We start from the raw sequence: 20,408 nt of genomic DNA, 5'->3' as shown, positions 1-20,408 counted from the left end.
ACGACGGACAAGGACATCTTCGATTCTGGTGAACTAATACGCTGCGAAATACACGAATGATCTTAGGATGGTTATTGTTTAACTCCAGTGTTTATTGGATTAATTGCTTTGCCTTGCGCAGTACGTTCAATCAATAAATACTCGATGTCAAGAGGAAATAACTTAAGGTACATGTAGATATTTCTTTATCTGCTCCATATTATGGTACAGCTTCTTAAAACATACGGAAAGGCGACTTACAAAAATTTATTAACAATTCAAAATTATGCTTTGACGTGATTTTTTATCGGTCTGTTTCTGTGAAATTGCAATATAGGAATGGCTGTTCTCAACACAGCGTTTACACGTTTGTACATATGCGATACATGTCATGATGCAAATGACGTAACATTATCAATGTTAACTGAAGGCAATTGGTTATTGTTGCCTGATTTCTTTTTAATTGCAGACTATTGTTACCTGGCATCCGACGAAGTGGGACATACATGAATGTTGCAGCAAAACACTTCGGTGTGTGGCACCATTGTACCCCATTAGTAGGACGTATCGACATATCAGATGACGTAAGGCTCAGGAGGAAGTACTTCGCTTTGATACATGATCTATCATCTCTTGTAATTATAGACAATATATTTGACTTCTCACATTTTGTTTCAGTCAGCCATATGAAACCGGGCCGTTTGACTCAGTGGAATATTGCAGGGGTACGATATTGAACATTTACTGAAGGTCTTAAATTTAGGGTGCCGACTTTTTACAATATTTTCCCTAATAATACCATAACCATTAATACATATGAATCATAAATCATGTCGATTACGATTAATCTGTACAAGTTTTCTGTTATCATTGATGTAGAAACGCCTGAAATTTAGTTCTAAGAATTGCTGGCTACCACACTAAATATAAACATCATGTTGGTGTTGGTTAAACATCGTACCTGGTTTAATTCTAAACAATTCTAGGCAATGCTGGTTAATTCTAAACTTTATGAAAACAATAAGTAGGAGAGTTCACCATTTACAATTTCGAACAAACATGGAAATGTATGAAGCGTTTTTAATTAGTCTATGTGTGGACATGATTGACAGATGAACGCCTGAGTAGATCTACTAAACTCCTTAAGGTAATACCAAGTTGAAACTTCGAAATCTTCTAAAATATTAAAACAAGGATTTTCTGACCACGATATGTTACCACATATAGGCACATACATACATTACGGGGCGGTCGTTTAGCCTAGTGGTTAAAGCGTTCGCTCCTCACGCCGAAGACCCGGGTTCGATTCCCGACATGGGTACAATGTGTGAAGCACATTTCTTGTGTCCCCTGCCGTGATATTGCTGGAATATTGCTAAAAGCGGCGCAAAACCATACTCACTCACTCACATACATTACTACGTTGCAAACACACTGGTGTCAAGTAGATGTTATGCTTTTTTCAGTTTTCAGCTTCTGTTGCGTTGAACAAAACAAAAAAACATGAAAGAAATAATTGAATCATTTGCGTCCCATCAATTTTGAAGCATTTGCGTTTACCAAAAGAAACGTAGCAAGTTACTCAACCATTGACATCATTTGAAAAACATAGGACGCCCCAGGGACGACTAGAGTAGGTACGAAATCCGAAGAACAAATGTGCCGTGTATTGTGGCCTTCATGATAAGAAGGCGTGGCCAAATGACAAATAAAGCAAATAGTTAGGCAATTACCACCTACTTGCGAGCAGGTTGTGAAACCGTCAGGATGAGAGAGTTTCGTTTAGTATTGTTTTTGGCTCTGGTGACGGGAATCCAGGGTGAGTATTTTTGGTTATTAATCAGCCCCATACGAATGGGGAATGCTTTAGGGATATGTCAGATTTTGACATCAAAACATCTCCGTTTATATATCCACGCGGTGCTTGACATTTCTGCGCAATGATATCATCAATTTCTATTTATCAGCACTTGGAAATGTTTTTGATACATTTACATGTCTGTCAAGGGCCATGGCCTTCCTCTGCGTTTTATAATAGTTTGTTTGAGGCAAAAGTGTAGAAATATTTCTTGTATGCCAAAGGAACTTGGTACTAGTCATCCTTAGGGCGGGGTCGAGGTCGGAAAACGGCGTGAGTGACAAAAGTATTTTTGTCATTTAGATAGCAATTTTTCATAGATATTTTAAAATATAGCGTGGTTATATTTTTAATACTTATGTATGGATATTGATGGCAGCCTTATGTTTGCATAAATAGAACACAATGACCGAATTGCTATGAGAAAGAAGCATAATGATATGAAATTCATTCTCTCTCAGAATCAAAATACGTTCATTTCATGATAATCCAAGAAGTGCTTATGGTCTGATATTATGGTAATTCATAAGACAGTTCATTTTCTTGTACTGATCCAGGTCCCTGTGTTCGCATAACTTGATTAAGTGAACCATGATTTAGCTAGAAATACACTCTTCAAAAAAAGAAACGCATAGGTGTTTTGAGAATTCCAATTAGATTTTTTCCCCCAGCAATCGTCATAAAGACAATTCTTATGTTTGATTCCCGTTAATCATGTCATGTTTGTTGTGCATTGCGCGCAAACACATCTCAAAATGTGTTTTGTAAACGTTTATCAGCAAAAATGCAAAGGATGCACGGAAATTGCTTACAGAAAAAGTTTTCAGCACAATGCAGACCAATTTTCACCAACGTGCAAAGTGTTGGAAACAAGAGTAGAGACACTGTCCACGTTTTCTTCTTCAACGACGGGATGGAAGACAACGTGTATACCGACGTCGACATGAACGTTTTGCGCCGAACTGCGTTCGACAGGTGGACCGTTTTGGTGGAGGGAGTGTCATAGTGTGGGGAGCCATATCCTACACGGGTAGATCACAGTTAGTGGTTGTCCAGGGCAGCCTAACAGCAAACCGATACATCGACCAAATTCAGCGTCCTCACCTCCTCCCAACTTTGGACCGCCAGAGGGAGCTGCTCCCCACACACTGGCACAACTCGCCAACGCCTTACAGGAGGAATGGCGAAGAATTCCCCACGAAAAAATCCGAAGACTTGCGTAATCTGTGCCAAGGAAGGGGTCGAGCAGTGACGCCTGCAGGATGTGGTGTGACCAGGTACTGACCATGACGCCCCATGTGGCTACACATGTGCAATGACTGAACTGAATTAATGCTGACAATGACGACAATTGTGTCTAATTTCATTTGATTGTGTTCGCGCATATTCTGTGTAGACACTTTTACACCCGCTTAATAAATATCCTTATTTTTTAACTATGCGTTTCTTTTTTTAAGAGTGTATTTAAACATGTGATTGGTTGAAATTGAGCGTCCCTGAAAAGCATAATCTTCACAAACGACTCATAGGTCTCGAAACTAAGGACGGATAATTCAAAATTAAATTTCATTTACAGTTTACCCGCCTGCTTCTCAGCTCTTAAGCCAGTAACTGCCAGTATTTTTGTTCTTTGATTAAGGTCATAGGTAGTATACTTTTGCAACCATATACGTTTATTTTGAGTTTTTTAGAGACATGTCTTCCCAACTCTTCTCCTCTGAAAGTACAAATCAAAATATACCCTCCCACTCTGCAAATTATATCAGAACACCAAGGCTATCTCTTAAATTGTTCAAAAGTGTCTTTTGGGGGCGGCCATTTTGGATTCGACTTACGATCTTTTTTTTTAGATTTCGTTAGGTAACCTGTCTCGATTATCCGCCGAAACGGATTCCACTAAGAGAAAAGGCTAACTTTATTTTGTATTGTATTCTATTATTTGTTGTTAAACGCCGCACTCAGCAATATTACAGCTATATGACGGTGGTCTGTAAATAATTGAGTCTGGACCAGACAAGCCAGGTATTTACTTGTAACAACATTGATAGACACTATCGAAGGTATGATTCGTGCAAACTTTCACATTCGTTCACCGTTAAGGGGAAAATAGCGCAAAAAGGTTTAGCAGGACTCAATCTTCTAACATTTTTACGTATAAGCCACAGCAACAATCACTTTGACGATAGAGGCAGGGTCGAATGATTTATAGGCGCATTATTTCATGGATATAAACATTCTACTTGGAAATAGAGACGCTTGCAGCATTGATTTATTTCAATAATTTAGTTAAAAGTTTCGCGATGATAGCGGTTCCAGATATGGAATAGTGGGTGAGTGAGTTGGGTTTAACGCCGCTTCTAACAGTATTCCAGTTATATCGCGGCGTGTCAGCTTAATGTGGGAGGAAAGGCCGAAGTGATGCAGGTCTCAGACGTTTACCACTTCGGTAAAACCCACGAGCACGGGTATTGTGCTGACAAACCTAGAAACATAATCGGGGCGAACCGGGATTCGAACCCACAATCATAGGTTTCTTGCGTGCCGAATGGACGCAACTGTGTACAGCGAGTCGCGGCCACCCGTGTTTCCAAACATGGAGTATATTGACAGGGACGTATATGCCGCAAGGAACTAAATGTACATTAGAAGTCCATGTTTCGTTTCCTTAACATGAGTAATATACCGGTCGATATTGATTTTAGAAACTTGGTATGCTCTGCAAGTCCGCGTGTAAACTAGTGTGCTTTGCTAGCCATTAAGGAATGTATTATTATGTACAGATTAAAATACAAATGCGACAAAGAGGGTGGTCCTGGCACAGTCAGCTGGTTCGGCCGACCATCAGCTCAGCACTGTCTAGTCAAACCCACCCAAGAATGTCTCGGAGAATGTGAAGACTCCCCAATACTGAAGCCTTCTGCATTACCCAGATTTTCAGAAGGGCTGTGTTTCTGGGAGAACAATGAGGAGTCGGACAAGTGGGAATTTGGGATGCAAGCGTGACATTTCGAAAGCGAGTTCCGCATATTTGCCATGTTGTTCCTGAATTTTGTCAATCACATAAGTGTCAAAAGGGAAAGAAAATTCAATGATATAAATTATTTCATTGGATTTATCAAAAAGAATAAGATTAGATTTGTTGGCTTTGCTTAGCCTGAAGCTCTAAGCTGGGCATTCACTGACAATGTGTTGGACAGTGTCATTAAATTCTTACATAATCTACATTTCAAATTTACATTTTGATGCAAATTCACACATTGACGGTTTCGAGTGGAAAGTGACATTTTAGGCCAGCCGACTTCATCCAAGCGAAGGATTCTTCAGGGTTGCTGAACTTCTCAACACACTGCATAAACATAAAGGCGATGCAGTGGTTGTTCAGACAGCCTCTCCTTGAGTCATCGTGCGTGTATTTGTTACAGAAGATCTTTTGCTTCGGCGTTTATTTAAGCGATGCGTTAATTTTTATCAGAGAGCTGTTTCCCTGATGTTTTGTCATTTAATATTGGTTGACATGGCTGTTTGGTGCAGGTGTTTATATAAAGATTAAAGGGAAATTAAATTTGTTGCTTCATTTCGGGCTATTGATCTTCTCTGGAAACAACTCAAATACGAGGAGAGTAGGTCTTTTTGTGTGTTAAGCCTTTCATTATGTCAATGCTATTTGTCGCAGCTTTAACCTTTTTACAGCCTTCAGCGTTTGACATTTGGTGCAGTTTCCCTAAACTAAAATATTTGATATACCGTGCAACACATGATTCGTTTACATCGTTTATTGATTGATTTTATCACCGCCGACGCTCTGATTGGTTAGATGAAAGGTCGTTCTGACGTGACCCGTAATGGGATGTCCTCATGTGGCTGAGATATTGCTGATGCGACATCAAATATTAACCCATCCACTAGTTCTCAGTGTTCTTTCCAAAGTCGGACTTTCCTGTACCTCAAAAAATGTTGATGCTTTAAAATATATTAAACAAATATTTATAAAAGTATGCATACTACAACATGTAGTATTTCTGTTAATCTTAGAACTTTCTAATTGTATATAACCAAGACATTGAACAGGAATGGGTATGTAACGACCAATCTCATTAAAATCAGATCTTAGTTCTCGCTATCTCTAAGCAAAGATCTGAGGACATCCCATTACGGGTCACGTCAGAACGACCTTTCATCTAACCAATCAGAGCGTCGCTTACCAGATCATGAAAGTAACAGTCGGAATGTCTTTTCAAATCATGCAACCAAATAATATTTAACATGGGGTATTCCGAACGACAGTTACGGGTTTTATGATTATATCCATTACAATTTAGGCCATTTATAAGCCATTCCAGAATGTTATTCTTATCAGCTTTAAATTTTTAATCGAGAATACGTCAAAATATGTTTCGAAGAGTAGTCGCCAGTTTGAAACTAGTGTCGTAAAGTTCGAGAAAGCTGCCTTCTGATTGGCTCATGTCGATTTCTTGTCAGTCATTTCATTGGTCGGTCAAAATTCGCGAAAGGTCGTTCTGACGTGACCCGTAATGGGATGTCCTCAGATCTTTGTTTAGCGGTAGCGAAAACTAAATCTGATTTTAATGAGATTGCATCACGACATGAGTGCTTGCTCGCCTGTAAACTCGTTTGACAGATATACCCATGGATCTTAAGGAGCTTCTTCCTTGCGCTATGTGACAACCCTTTTCAAACTGTGACTGTATACATGAATGTATATGTTCTTTATTTCTAGGTACCAACTTGTACCGGAGGAGTTATAAAGGTAACTATGTCCACAACATCTGTAATGTTTATTTGATTTCGTGAACAACTTATTCTCCAGAACAATTGAAAAGGAATAATATACTTGAACTAACCACACGTCGATTCAGAGAGTACCTTGGATTACATGCACATTAATTCGTCATTCATCACAATGTAAAATTAATGGGAGTGCAATTAGTTGCAACACAACGTTGTTAATGGGAGTCAAGGTGGATTAAAAAATGCTTCGAACTTTTCATTGCGTGTCAGTATTTGTCTTGAAGAATATATTTTTCTCAGTTACACACTTGAATAAAACGTGCGATTCGGCGAAATGGATACAGCATTAGTTTTGATCAACAGTGAGTGAGTGTGGTTTTACGCCGATTTTAGCAATATTCCAGCAATATCACGGCGGGGGACACCAGAAATGGGATTCACACATTGTACCCATGTCGGAAATAGAACCCGGGTCTTCGACGTGACGGTATTATACATTAGCTCCATTACAAACTGGTTTGCCAGTAACAGACACGATCATTGCAGATCAGCATGAACCTGGGACCTAAAACATCAGACCAATAGAAACCGAGGTCCTCACTTTTCAGAAAGTACCATAAATGCCACGGTCACAATGAATGGCCTATTAGGTCAGGATTAGAGTGGCCATTACAAACCCTAGTTCATGAAACAGAACATACATATGCTTTACCAAACATATTCCTGGGCATGTCTTCCTTACAAAGTGAAGCAGCTCTGTAGTTATTGAAATAAGTCGTCCTGTTGGGGATTATGTCTTAATATGTTTTCTAGTTTCTCAGTTTATTTCAGGCGTCCTTGGATTTGATGTACCCAAGCAAGTTGGCCTTATAACAAATCCTCCTTTTGGGGACATAAGCCCCGCCGGAATTGCTTCCAGCGCAATACACGAGGGTATTCTCTACTTTGTGTCTGACGGCGATGGATCCAATGAACCGGTAGTCTTCTGTGTCGACACCTCTACTGCTGATATTGTTGGTAAGTATTTCTACTAAGGGATAGATCATTTGATATTCTGGAGTTTTGCACAAAACAATTTGGTCTCAGGCTTTATAAAGTTATAGGATTAGGTCGCTGATCATGCTCGCTATGCTGTATCCAATTACAACATTGTCCGTCTTCGCCCTAAATCATCGAACGAAATTTCTATGTCGGTCTGTAACAAACATCCCAGGCCACCAAATCTTATTAAAAGGTCGTTCACTAAAATTAACCGCCACCGCTATTTATATTATGACATGTTCGCACATTTACAGCTGTACAAACTTTCATGTAGTTGTGCCTTGAGGGTGTTTTGTCTAAACTCTCTTTACATATGCATCGCACTTCTATATCGCGTGTGGGTGTGTCGGTGGTGGAGGGGCTGCTTGTACTAGTCCGGACTGATGCCAATGTCACAGTGCTCGCTCACTTAGATACCATGCGGCAGTTTAACATGAATACCCCACTCGGACACAGTATACTGACTCCAAGCCAACCAGTCCTTGTTTTAGCCCCTTAATGTCAAGCGCCAGCGGAGCAACAAGTCCCCTCTTTTGACGGTTTTTGGAACCCTCTCCGGGCGGACGCTCCACACTAGACCTTGATAATGTCATGTGGTTTCTCAAAAGCTCTTGTAATATCAGAAAAGAACCATTTTAAATTAAGTCAAAACATTTTATTTTTCCACTTTGTACCCCACTATCCCAGACGACAAACATAAGGCTCAACTTCATTCTTTCATCCATTGGGCATTTGCCAGTAAACTTGATGATCATAGTGCTATATGGCAGTGTAATTTGTTGTATACAGTGTTCCTGTTCAGATTCAGTAGAAGCTCATTACTTTGTATTTGGACAATGATTAGTTGTCTGGAATGTGGTTTTATTTAATGTAAGCAGTGGTGAGGAAGTTACTGTATCTAGATTCTAGTGTGATTTCCTGCATGATTCCCCAGCAAGATGTATGCCATCACTTTGTGGATGTACGTTATGCTACCGATTTTAAATAGACACAAAATCATCATATATACTTTGATTGATAATGGATTAACATGCCACTGGCAGAAGAGTCGTTGTGATATAGTCCTGGACCGTATGGCAGTGGCGCTAGCAACAGCGTCACCATTCTTGGATCCATCTGTAAATATAGATTTGTAGGTACTGTATAAGGGTCTTAATTGATTACATTCGTGTTGATAAATTAGTTGACTTGTTTCTATAATTTAGTTAAGGCTAGGTCCACCTCTGGTTTTACTACCTGTCCTGGTGGTGAAGACAAAAGCTGAGATGGGGCTAGATATATTTTAGCAGCAGAAATATATGATTGTATTCTTATTCCAAGAGGTGGAATAAGAGATGAATTTTTATTGTTAGTGTTCTTCACTATGAGGGTTAAATATAAATAGTCAACGTTAGAGAATAACCTGCCTAGATTTGCTGCCGAAACACAGTCAAAAGTTGAATTGGATTGATTTGAAAATAGTTTTGTAATATATTGTTCGGACAATTTTAGACAGTGTTGCTTAAGGGACTCCACATACAGATTATTAATGGGAGATGTTCTGAAAGCTCCAACGCTTAAGCAAAGCCTCAGCCCGAGATGATGGACAGTATCTAGTTTTTGTGAAATACTTTTACAGGCTCCACCATAGACGATGTAGGTGTAATCAAGTTTACAGCGGACCGGTTACCTGTACAACTGCAAGAAGGTCTTCAGATCCCCTCCCCATTTTGAATTTGAAACAACTTTCAACAAATGAAAAGCCTTCAGGCATTTAGCTTTAAGTTATTTAAACTGCAGTTAAAAGGTTACATAGCTATCGAAGATAAGTCCCCAAGGGGTGTCATTCAATAATAGTTCTAGGTCTAGATTTGCAACTTGCTCTCTATTATATGCATTTTTTAACATCAAGAAATATTTAAATCATCCACGAAAAAGTGAACCATCAACTGAATAACTAAAAACCTTTAAAAGAGTATTTATTTGTAAAATGAATAAAGTGACGGAAAAAATACTGCCTTGCTGGACAACCTGATCCAGGTTATAATGATCAGGCATGGTGGAACCCACACGGGCATGAAATTGCCTCTCTGTTAAAACTACACACCTCTAAAACCAACATCATGTAAAACCTTTACAATTACACCCTTCCAGGTAGTATGCTTGAAAACTCATATTAAGTGTTGTTACTAACGATAGCATTTTTGACACAGGATTAAAATCGTAGTAAATGATCAATACTATTTTTGCATTGAATATTTGTAATAAAATTATTGGTTTCCAAAGTAATCTATTATTTATCATTTGTTCCATGGTTTGGCAAACACAACTGGTTAAAGAGATAGGACGGTCATTGTAGGGATCTGTATGATCCCGACCAGGTTTTGGTATAGGGACTACAATGGAATTATGCCACGAGGGAGGAAACGTTCCTGAAGTCCATATTTGGTCAAAATATCTAAAAATGTCGCAAGAAATTATTCAGGCAAATGTTTCAATAACTTATACTAGATATTATCATCCTCTGCTGCAGTATCACGAACATGCCCAGGAGTAATATGTAGCTCATGCAATGAAAGTGCTTCATTGTAATCTTCACCATTATTAGAATCAAAATAAACTTTTTTCTGTTCTTGTTGTATCTGATATCTCGGACACTTAGGAACATAACCTGATGCTGAAGAATTTTAGGCAAGAGTTTCGCCAAGTTTATTTGCCTTGTCAGTTTTAACCGTTCTTAATTTATCATCATCTTAAAGATGGTGTACAGACGATTGTGAACCTTTGCCTTATATTATTTCAACTGCGTTCCACACCTAGGATATGGGTGTGCGTGAATTAATTTTGGAGACATAGTTCCTCCAAGATTGGCACTTTTGTTTATAAGCATGTCATGCGCTGGCACTTGTAATTTTAACATTATTCCCGCCGTGATATTGGTGGAATATTGCTAAAAGCAGCGTAAAACCTCCCTCCCTCCCTCCCTCCCTCCCTCCCTCACTCACTCACTCACTCACTCACTGTCCACACAAGGGTCAAGTCTGTTAGCTAAGCGAGCCAGCTTCGCTCCCGAAGTAGAAAGGGTAATCAAGGGTGACCGACTTGGGCCTCCTGTAGTCCATGGGTTGCGACCCTGTGTCGATGGAGAACCGGAGTCTGGTGGTTGAGGGCACTGGTTCCAGAAAGAGTGTTCCTTTTCCCAATATTCCACTTCAACCTTTAGAAATGGTCCTTGGTCGAACGTCTAATTGCTTCTTTGCAAAATAACAAAGGTTGTGGCCTGAATCTTTTTTTACCCATGACGTCATGCATAGGTTTGCCTCTCAATACGTTATTCCTGAATTTCAAATACGCACCATCTGCAGATGTTGCTGAATGTCCACATTAATGCTTTATATTAACCTGAATAGAGATCTTGATCGTTTTCACAGTAAAACCCAATTCTGAAGAAGTTATATGATACGATTGGATTTTGAGAAATTGCATACGTTTGTGGGCATCTTATATCTAATGACTTTTACCTTTATCCTTTGTGACATTCAACAAGTTACTGACTTTATCATTTGCAAAGAGTTTCCACTCTCCTCATCATAGACTTTACAAAATTCAGTTAATTTCATACTTTAAGGAGGTTGGTTATATCTTTTCACTTATTAAAAAAAGTAAATTAATCATTGTTTGCCTCTGTTGCGGTTAATTGAAGAATACAGCGACCGTGAGATAACGTCACTGATCATTGATATACATATTCAACTGAAATAGTTGGTCACAAAAGGAGCTGGAGAATCTCAACCAAGCGATATCTCCTGTGTGAGCCAGTTTTGGGTGATAAAAAAACCGATTCTACCACCACAGTGCAATATCAGATTCAGACCTGATGAGAACGTTCATTCAGGAAGGACTGGTAGCTATGTATTACAATGGCAGACTGTAAAGTCGGAACAGTACATAGCTACGATTTTGCAGTTAGTTAAGTTGCAGATTGCTTTCAACGTGTCCGACGATGTGAATGTACGCCCATGCATTCAGGGGGGCACGGGTGGCCCAGTCGTCTAAGGCGCCGCGATTCGCTGTGCAGAGTTGCGTCCCTTGGGCATGCCAGAAACCTATGGTTGTGGGTTCGAATCCCGGTTCGCCCCGATTATGTTTCTAGGTTTGTCAGCACCATACCCGTGGTCGTGGGTTTCACCGAAGTGGTAAACGTCTGAGACCTGCATCACTTCAGGCTTTCCTCCCACATTAAGCTGACACGCCGTGGTATAACTGGAATACTGTTAAAAGCGGCGTTAACCCAAACTCACTCACTCACTCACTCACTCACCCATGCATTCAGTCACTCGCTTGACTGAGCCAATTATTTACAGGGCGTTTGAATATCATATAATGTGTCGTTAAGCAATCACTCAAGTTATCATGAGAAAACATCCTTTTCGGGTAACTGCAGTGACTATATTTAGTTTTGAAACAAATATTAAGTGTGCCATTCATTGGTCCGTAAAGAAATATTCAATGCCATGTCGATATTTATTTTAGGTATACGTTTACGTAGGAAACGTATTAAGTTGGTTTAATTGAAATTTGGTGATCTGAAAATGTGCCAATTAAAAGAACTGTTCATATATTTTCTTTTCAAAGGCTCCGTCACCATTACGGATGCCACGAATAGAGACTGGGAGGACATGGCGGGTGGTGTGTGCCCAGGTGACTCCAGCAAGTCCTGTCTCTACATAGTAGATCGTAGCGGAACCGAACGTGTGTACATCATAGAGGAACCAACCGACCCCAGGAAACAGACTACAACTTCAACAGTTGATCAATACGCCTATGAGTTAGTCTAAAAGTTCGATGAGGGTCAATACTCGAAGTATCGATTTATCGATGTCACATCTGTCTGATATATATATATACTGAACCGCAAAAGAAACGTCACCATGGATAGGTATATGAGAAACCTTATTTGTCCAAACACTTGTAAACATACTTTGATACATATTAAATAGATGAAACTTGGCAAAACTGATCATCAAGTTTAAAATTATAGTGTCAAATGTTCTAAAAGTGAAACACAACACTAGTCTCTTAGAAAATGGCATCACAAGTCAGTATCTCGTGTGTCCGCCATTTGCATTGATGACTGCCGTGCAACGTCGATACATGGAATGAATGAGGCGGTTGATGAGTGAGTGAGTGAGTGAGTATGATTTTGTGCCGCTTTTAGCGATATTCCTGCAATATCACGGCGGGGACACCAGAAATGGGCTTCACACATTGTGCCCATGTCGGGAATCGAACCCGGGTCTTCGGCGTGACGAGCGAACGCTTTACCACTAGGCTACCCGACCGCCCCGGCGGTTGATGAAGGCCATAGCCACTTGAGCCGACACTCTGAGGAACGCCTGACGCAGTTCAGCTGCAGTTGTCGGCCTTGGTCGGACGTCATTCAGCCGCCTTTGAATCTCGTCCCACAGGTGCTCAGTGGGATTTAAATCGGGACTGAGGTCAGGCCACTGCATTGTTCTGATACCATTCTGATGGAGGAAGTCTCTTGTTGCTTCTCCCTGGACCGATGTTCTGGAAGACCACAGGGCCGACAATCTGTGCAAGACCAATTCCACCCCACAACGTGATGCTTGGACCACCCCACAAGTCTCTCTCAACAACACAAGCATCCGAATAAAGTTTCCCACAGCGTCTCTCCACTGCTGGTGGCGCCAATGCTGGTGCTGTGTTGCCCACTGAAGACGGTCCCGGCGATGAAGTGGTGTCAGATGGGTTCCTCGGTGTGACCTGTGACAGTGGAGGTGTCTGCTCGTCCATCGTCGACGCACGGTGTCCGCACTAATGGGTCGCTGGTGTGTCCCCATGTTCTGGCGAGCAGTTTCCGCAGCAGTAACAAAGCGATCTGGAAGATACTGTCGCACAATCTGACGATCATGACGTCGGGTGGTGATCCTTGGTCTTACACTACATGGTCGGTCAATTGTAGTGTTGGTGGTCTGGTAGCGTTGCTGGAGCCTGTATATGGTCCTTACGTGGACTTGAAATGCATTGGCTACTTGCTGGGCGGTATGCCCAGCTTGCAATCGTCCAAGGGCTTGCTGTCGCCGATTTCTTGTCAATCTTGGCATGTGGTAGCAATTCAATAACGAATGAATGTTATCCGATCTGGGTGGATTTTTATAGGGCAAGAAATGGGGGAACGCATGTGCATTTCAATTTGCACGGAACTCACGTGCATCGGATTACGATGGCCGTTGCCGTGATGCGTTTGGGCGATCGGTTTTATTGTCATCTGCTTTGTTTTTTTATCATCAAATTTCATTTTTCCGGCGAAGGTAATGTTACATTTAAAAACTTAGACACAAAATACCCAGGTATTTACATGACTACTTTTCATGCAATGTTACTTGGGGTGACGGGTTTTTTTGCGGTTCAGTATATATACATTATATATAATATATGTGATTTCATCAGGTGTATAAGTATTAAATATTCACAAAAACAGAGTCCAGATATTCGTGCCTGTCAAAACTCCTTTATGTACACAAGATCTTCCGCCGTTCAACGGCTCTTCAGGTGTAATGAAAACTTATACTTACATTGTAGTCCTAGGCGACGCACAACAGTAGTATTTAAGGCGTCATAATGCATATGATGTCTATAAACTCGCTATATAAGTGCAATAATCTTGGACGCGACGTTTAAATATATCTTACTATTAACCCAATTTTTACTTTACTTTACTTTCTTTTTCGGTGTTTAAAACAATTCAATGATATCGAAAAGGTTCATTTGTATACATGTAAAATGTTTCTTGGTGTAAACACCGACACATCTAGCGCAATGGTTTATGGCGAATATTGCCTCTATTTATATATTCACAGCTATGGGTTAAAATGTATTGACTGAAACTCCTTAAAATGAATTTATCGAGATACCCTAAGAAATGTTACAATATGATGATGTTATATGATACGAATAGAAAGAACACCTGGGTAACTGATGTGAAAAAAATGCTATTCAAAAGTATCTTTGGAAATGTTTGGTATGAACAATCTGTCAAATCTGAAAGTGTATTGGTAATTTTTTATCCACAGAGGTTAAAAGATATTTATCTGCTATCATGGCCATTTTCGTTGATATTATCGAACATTTTTTTATATTACAGAATGTTGAAAACTCATATATACATTGAACAGTTTCTGTGTATTTGATAACATCTACGTACAATTTGAGTGTGAGACATTTAGGCAAGAAGTAGGCATCCCCATGGGCACCAATTGTCCTCCTCTTCTTGTGGATCTGTTTTTTTTATTATGCATATGAATCGAAATTCCTGCTCGGATTGGCAAAGTTAAAACAGGCTTCAGGTATATCGATGATCTGATATATGTCCAATAATAATCAAATAGCCAATTCCCTTACCCACCGGAACTGGAAAAAAGAAGACCAGTGAGACCGCCTCGTCTGTATCATATTTAGATCTATGCATTCAGAGTGACAACACACTCTCCACAAGAGGAATGACTTCAAATTTCCAACAGTTAACGTTACCTATTTGTCGATCAGTATTTCAGCAGCTTCAGCTATTGGTGTCTACATTTCACAACTTTTGAGGTACAATCGAACATGCTCTTTCTACGACGAATTCAAAGAGCGTCACACCACTCTTGCTCAACAGATGTTTGATCAGGGTTACAACGTTCAAGGCCTTAGTAAAGCTTCTGAAAGGTTTTATGATAAATATGTGGATATCCGATGCAATAACCAATTTTGATTTGCGCCATACGTTCCCCGGGTTGTTGTTTTTTCAGGTGAATAATTGATTTGCCTTTGCATGTATTTGTAATGGGTGCCACCTGTAGGGCAGGACACGCTCAGCTTTTCGCAAACACCTGGTTTCATCACTATTTCATAGCAATTCATAAACACGTGTTCATGATAGTCTGCTCTTAGAAGATTATGATTATGGAAAGGCATTTGTTGCTTTTAATTGTTCAAATGCTTCAACCAAAACGCTATTCCTCTGTTTACAGGAAAGCAACCTGAGTGAATGTTGTTAACGATGGGGTCAGCAATAATCCAGTTATATCACGTTGGCCTCTTAATGATTATCTCCATGAGGCAAACCCTTTAATATTGAATCTACGCATTGCTATTTACACCCAAACACTATCATGAGCGTAACATCAACCTTTCTTTTTCAGCTTTGTGGGTGAATCTGATAACTCCGATGCTATATTTGTAACCCCACAAGGAGATCTATATCTATTCAACGATGAATCCTCTGGTTTAAGTGTAAAACTGTTCAGGATAATTGATGACGGAAGTGACAGACGCATTGCCGAGGCAGTTGTGGCACTAGATCTTACAAGTCGCTCTACAGGACCTGGTGCCGCAGATTTATCAAAGGATGGATGCGAACTTCTTGTTAAGATGGACGACAACATTTACTACTTTCTGATTGAAGATGGTGATTTTAGGAATTCTCTCCTGAAAGAACAGATAATACTACCTTCAAAACCTCAATTCGATGGAACAAGCATCACGTGGGCGGCTGATGGATCTGGCTTTTTTATTTCTGAGGAGTTACAACCTGCCCGTCTGCAGTTCAGTGCAAGGAATCAAAAGGCTAAAGGCTAGAGTTTTTTGTCCATGTTATCACACATGATATATTTTGAAATAACACTTTATCCTACAATAGAAATGGTGTCAATGTAGTGTATGTAGAATATGTAGAATATGAATCCCGGTTCGCCCTGATTATGTTTCTAGGTTTGTCAGCACCATACCCGTGGTCGTGGGTTTCACCGAAGTGGTAAACGTCTGAGACCTGCATCACTTCGGCCTTCCCTCCCACATTAAGCTGACACGCCGTGATATAACTGGAATACTGTTAAAAGCGGCGTTAAACCCCACTCACTCACTCACTCACTCTTGGTTAAAGGATAAAACACACGAACCAAACATTTATTAAAGACAACGACACTTATGTAAGTATCAAAAGCATGAAAGAGGTCAGAAATGTCATACTTATCTATTTTTATAATTACTACAACTTTCTTTTACAGATCAAATATTTACCTATGGACAGGTAATTGGGGATGTTTCAGACTTATATCTGCAATCAGGAGCCATGGCTGCAAGTAGAAGGTACCCAGGATTACTGTATGTTGTTGACAGTTACGGCGACACCACGGTTTACATCATTGACTCAAAAAACGGCTTGAACGTCGGAGAACTTTACCTGAGTGGCGTAACCAACGATGAATGGGAGGATCTGGCCGTGGGACCCTGTGACTCCGGGTCTGCTGACTACTGTATCTACATACAGGATGACGGATATGGGGCACACCAGTACATCAAGGTGCCCGAGCCTGAAGACCCTCTCTCCATTTCTACATATGAAGTGCCCTCTGCAGATGTTGTGACATATATGTGAGTTATTTACGGTATTGAAAGGTGTCCAGTTTAATATTTCACGTGAAGGACAGATCCTATGCATGCATTTGAATTCTCTAAAAGAAATTACAATTATTTATGATTAAAGCGATTTCAAAAATGAAAAAACAATAAGGTTGACCCCCTTGCTCGTTTGGGATTGCATTGGTCGTTACAAAATAATATATTTTCCAATTTGCCTAAAATTGTTTTGTTTTTAAATTCCACTTTTCTCGTAGTAATTTATACTTGAGTGAAATTTTCTCATCAATTATGAAATAAAAATACTTTTTTATTATCAAAATTATCATTACATTTTGTATTCAATATTTAAAAGATTAATTGATGTCTAATTAAGATATTAAGTTTTATGTTAAATAATTAGATTTACTCAAGACTTCAAACTTAAGACCATTTAGGGGTTTCCAGCCAAATATCTATACTTTGGGCCAAGAAAATGACCCGTTGGAATGATGTTCGACTGCCGACCTTCATTAAACAGCGTTCGGGTGAAGACGTAGTTATGTCGCTCTTCAACAAAATTTAAACCACATCGATTTAAAAGCTATGCTTTATTTAAAACAATAATAAAAGGGATAAAACTATGTATACGGTCGCGATATGGATAATACAACTGGCCAATTTTTAAGTTCATGACAAACAGCTGCAACATATAAAAAACTGGATATGAAATAACAAAAATAAAATTAACACGTACGTTATCACACATCAAAGAGTGCGCCCTTTCCTGAATAACTTTAATTTATTGTGTCTCAAGGTGTATTGTTGGTGTCTTCACAAGTAACGTGACTTTTGGTGTCCACAAAATAAGCAGTATTGTCAAACTATCCAAATATACATAAGACTTGTTCGCTTATCTTGAATGCTGAATGTATGCAGTTCGATCAAAGAATAACGTCCCTCACTTCCGTCCTTGACCTTGTAAGAGGCGAGTCACAGGATCGGTGGCTTCGCTGATGCACTTAATCGTATCCCAATTGCGTATATCGATGCTTGTGATGTCAATCACTGGAATGTATGGTCTACACACGACTATTTACAGACCGCCATCATACAATTGAGACTAATGCTGAGTGTGGCGTTGAACCACAAACAAATTGTTAAGAACCCGTTCAGGACAAAGCCACTTCCATGCGGTTTCACATACCAGATAGAAAATAGTTCAAACTTTAGCTAAACTCACAAACATATTATATTATCTATTAAATTATCAATCAGGTACCGTGTCATTTTGAGTATGGTTATAAACAATATATTCATATCGTATTGTGACCAACATGTTATGGTAGGAGTCTTACTAAGTGTGTGAGTGAGTGAGTGAGTATGGTTTTACGCCGCTTTTAGCAATATTCCAGCAATATCACGGCGGGGGACACCAGAAATGGGCTTCACACATTGTACCCATGTCGGGAATCGAACCCGGGTCTTCGGCGTGACGAGCGAACGCTTTAACCACTAGGCTACCCGACCGCCCCTAGTCTTACTAAGAACGAATGTAAAAGGATGCCCTTATAAAATAGCACTTGACACATCATGTTGTTCGTTCAATGTATGACTTATAACAGAGACAATTATCTCTATTGCAGAACAGATTCACCGGAGTCTAGAACAATTATGGTGTCCCCTTTCAGGGACATCTTTCTAATTGAATACGGACTCTACGTCGATAATACGCGCGTCGCAAGGCTGCATAAAATTGAAACAAGTGGAAGTCTTTCACTCACTGTTATTGTTGGGGAATTCAACTTTACCTCATTGAGTGATGGGCCCGTCTCTGGGGACATATCACCCGATGGCAGCGAAATGATCATCAAGACGATTGATAGAATGTTTTATTGGCGTGTCACAAAGGGGAAGTATGGTCAAGCACTATCGACGCCGCCTTGTGAGCTATCTTATTTCCTTGAGCGAAGGGGCGAAACTGTGACCTTTGATGCGAACGGTGTGTCGTTATACACTCTGAACAAGGACTCTGAAAGAAGTATCTTAAAACGATATTATAGAATTCAACGACAATGCGAAAAGGAAACACATCTATATCGATAGTAATCCTTTGATTATACGTGTTTGTTTGAAATAAACCATTATTTCCCGAAGTAAAGCGAAACAATACCATGGCAATATGATTTTATGTATCATTTCTGAAATAACAAGTTTGATTGTTTTTATGAAGTCATATTCTTTAAATATAAATTGGTAATGATGACTCATGAACAGAGACCATACAGCACGAAATAACTCAAAAGTAGATAGAATAAAATGAGCCGTGAGCTTTGTTCTCATGATCTACCGGAAGTATGAGTCAAAAGGCCTCTCCGGTTATAACCTTAAGGTAAGATACCACACAATTTGGAAAAGTGTGGTTACAATTTGTCTGTCTGATTGTGACATTTTGCCAAAATGAACAGGATCGTCTCTCAGGCTGTCAACAAGATCATATTATTTGCAATCTCCCTAAAGTAGCTGATATATTGCTGACGGGGAAGGCAAACAACTATCACTCAACCACATTTCTCAGGACATAACCAACAGCTCAGAGTGTCACTGTAACGATAACAGTGCGTTAGCTATATGCTAAGCAACATTGCACTTTGGCTACACATCCATGCATATCGCCAAATATCCTGCGTAGGTAGAGAACCAACGCCAAAACCGTTGCCATGGAAATAAATCCAGTTAAACTTTGGATGGAGGAAATTTGAACAAGAGACATTTATGATGATAGGACCACCCACGGACGCTATTTTCAAATCGTTCATCATTAAGTGAGTGAGTGAGTGAGTGTGGTTTAACGCCGCTTTTAGCAATATTCCAGCAATATCACAGCGGGGGACACCAGAAATGGGCCTCACACATTGTACCCATGTCTGGAATCGAACCCGGGTCTTCGGGGTGACGATCAAACGCTCCAACCACTAGGCTACCCGACCGTCCCTTCATCATAAAGCCACACCCGGACTCATCATCTACGACCATCCTCAGGGGATTATCAATGCATTCGTAAATTCAGTGAATTATCGAACAATAGTTATCATTGTTAATAATTCTAAGAATACTACCTCTATTACATTTCTGCCATAAATCCTGTATTTTTCAACAGACGTCCTCTTCACTGTTAATCACACACAATTAGTTGTTCCCAAGTAGCATCGTAACCACCCAGGCTATGACGTATGCAATGGTGGGAACCTCACTTTTTCCCCACATCTAACTACTAGAGGTAGATGCATTGGGGAGGTGGGTGGGAGTACTTCGGGTGTAATAGAGGTAGCATTCTTAGAATTATTAACAATGATAACTAATGTTCGATCATTCTTACGAAATCTCTAACTCTATTACA

At 39.9% G+C, this 20,408-nt stretch overlaps 1 protein-coding gene across 1 annotated transcript; it reads left to right on the top strand.

Moving 5' to 3' along the window:
* Positions 1-1,736: 1,736 nt before the first annotated feature.
* LOC124131711 lies at positions 1,737-19,179 on the top strand. The gene is made up of 7 exons (XM_046495178.2): positions 1,737-1,798; positions 6,576-6,605; positions 7,418-7,603; positions 12,242-12,434; positions 15,814-16,244; positions 16,678-17,044; positions 18,655-19,179. The coding sequence occupies exons 1-7, from the start codon at positions 1,747-1,749 to the stop codon at positions 19,112-19,114; spliced, it is 1,719 nt and encodes a 572-aa protein (XP_046351134.2). The 5' UTR covers positions 1,737-1,746; the 3' UTR covers positions 19,115-19,179.
* The last annotated feature ends 1,229 nt before the right edge of the window (positions 19,180-20,408 follow it).

Source organism: Haliotis rufescens, unplaced genomic scaffold (assembly GCF_023055435.1).
Source record: "Haliotis rufescens isolate VD_foot unplaced genomic scaffold, xgHalRufe1.0.p SCAF_1, whole genome shotgun sequence".
Taxonomy (NCBI): Eukaryota; Metazoa; Mollusca; class Gastropoda; order Lepetellida; family Haliotidae; genus Haliotis; species Haliotis rufescens.
The sequence above is the reverse complement of the archived record's forward strand: the minus strand, read 5'-3'. Positions and strand labels throughout refer to the sequence as shown.

What these genes read in the sequence shown, in the direction of transcription:
- LOC124131711 (XM_046495178.2), top strand. Translation starts at nt 1,747, where the DNA reads ATGAGAGAGTTTCGTTTAGTATTGTTTTTGGCTCTGGTGACGGGAATC. An exon ending in TCTGGTGACGGGAATCCAGG is followed by an intron (nt 1,799 to 6,575) that starts GTGAGTATTTTT and finishes CTTTATTTCTAG; the next exon opens with GTACCAACTTGTACCGGAGG. An exon ending in GCAGATGTTGTGACATATAT is followed by an intron (nt 17,045 to 18,654) that starts GTGAGTTATTTA and finishes TCTCTATTGCAG; the next exon opens with AACAGATTCACCGGAGTCTA.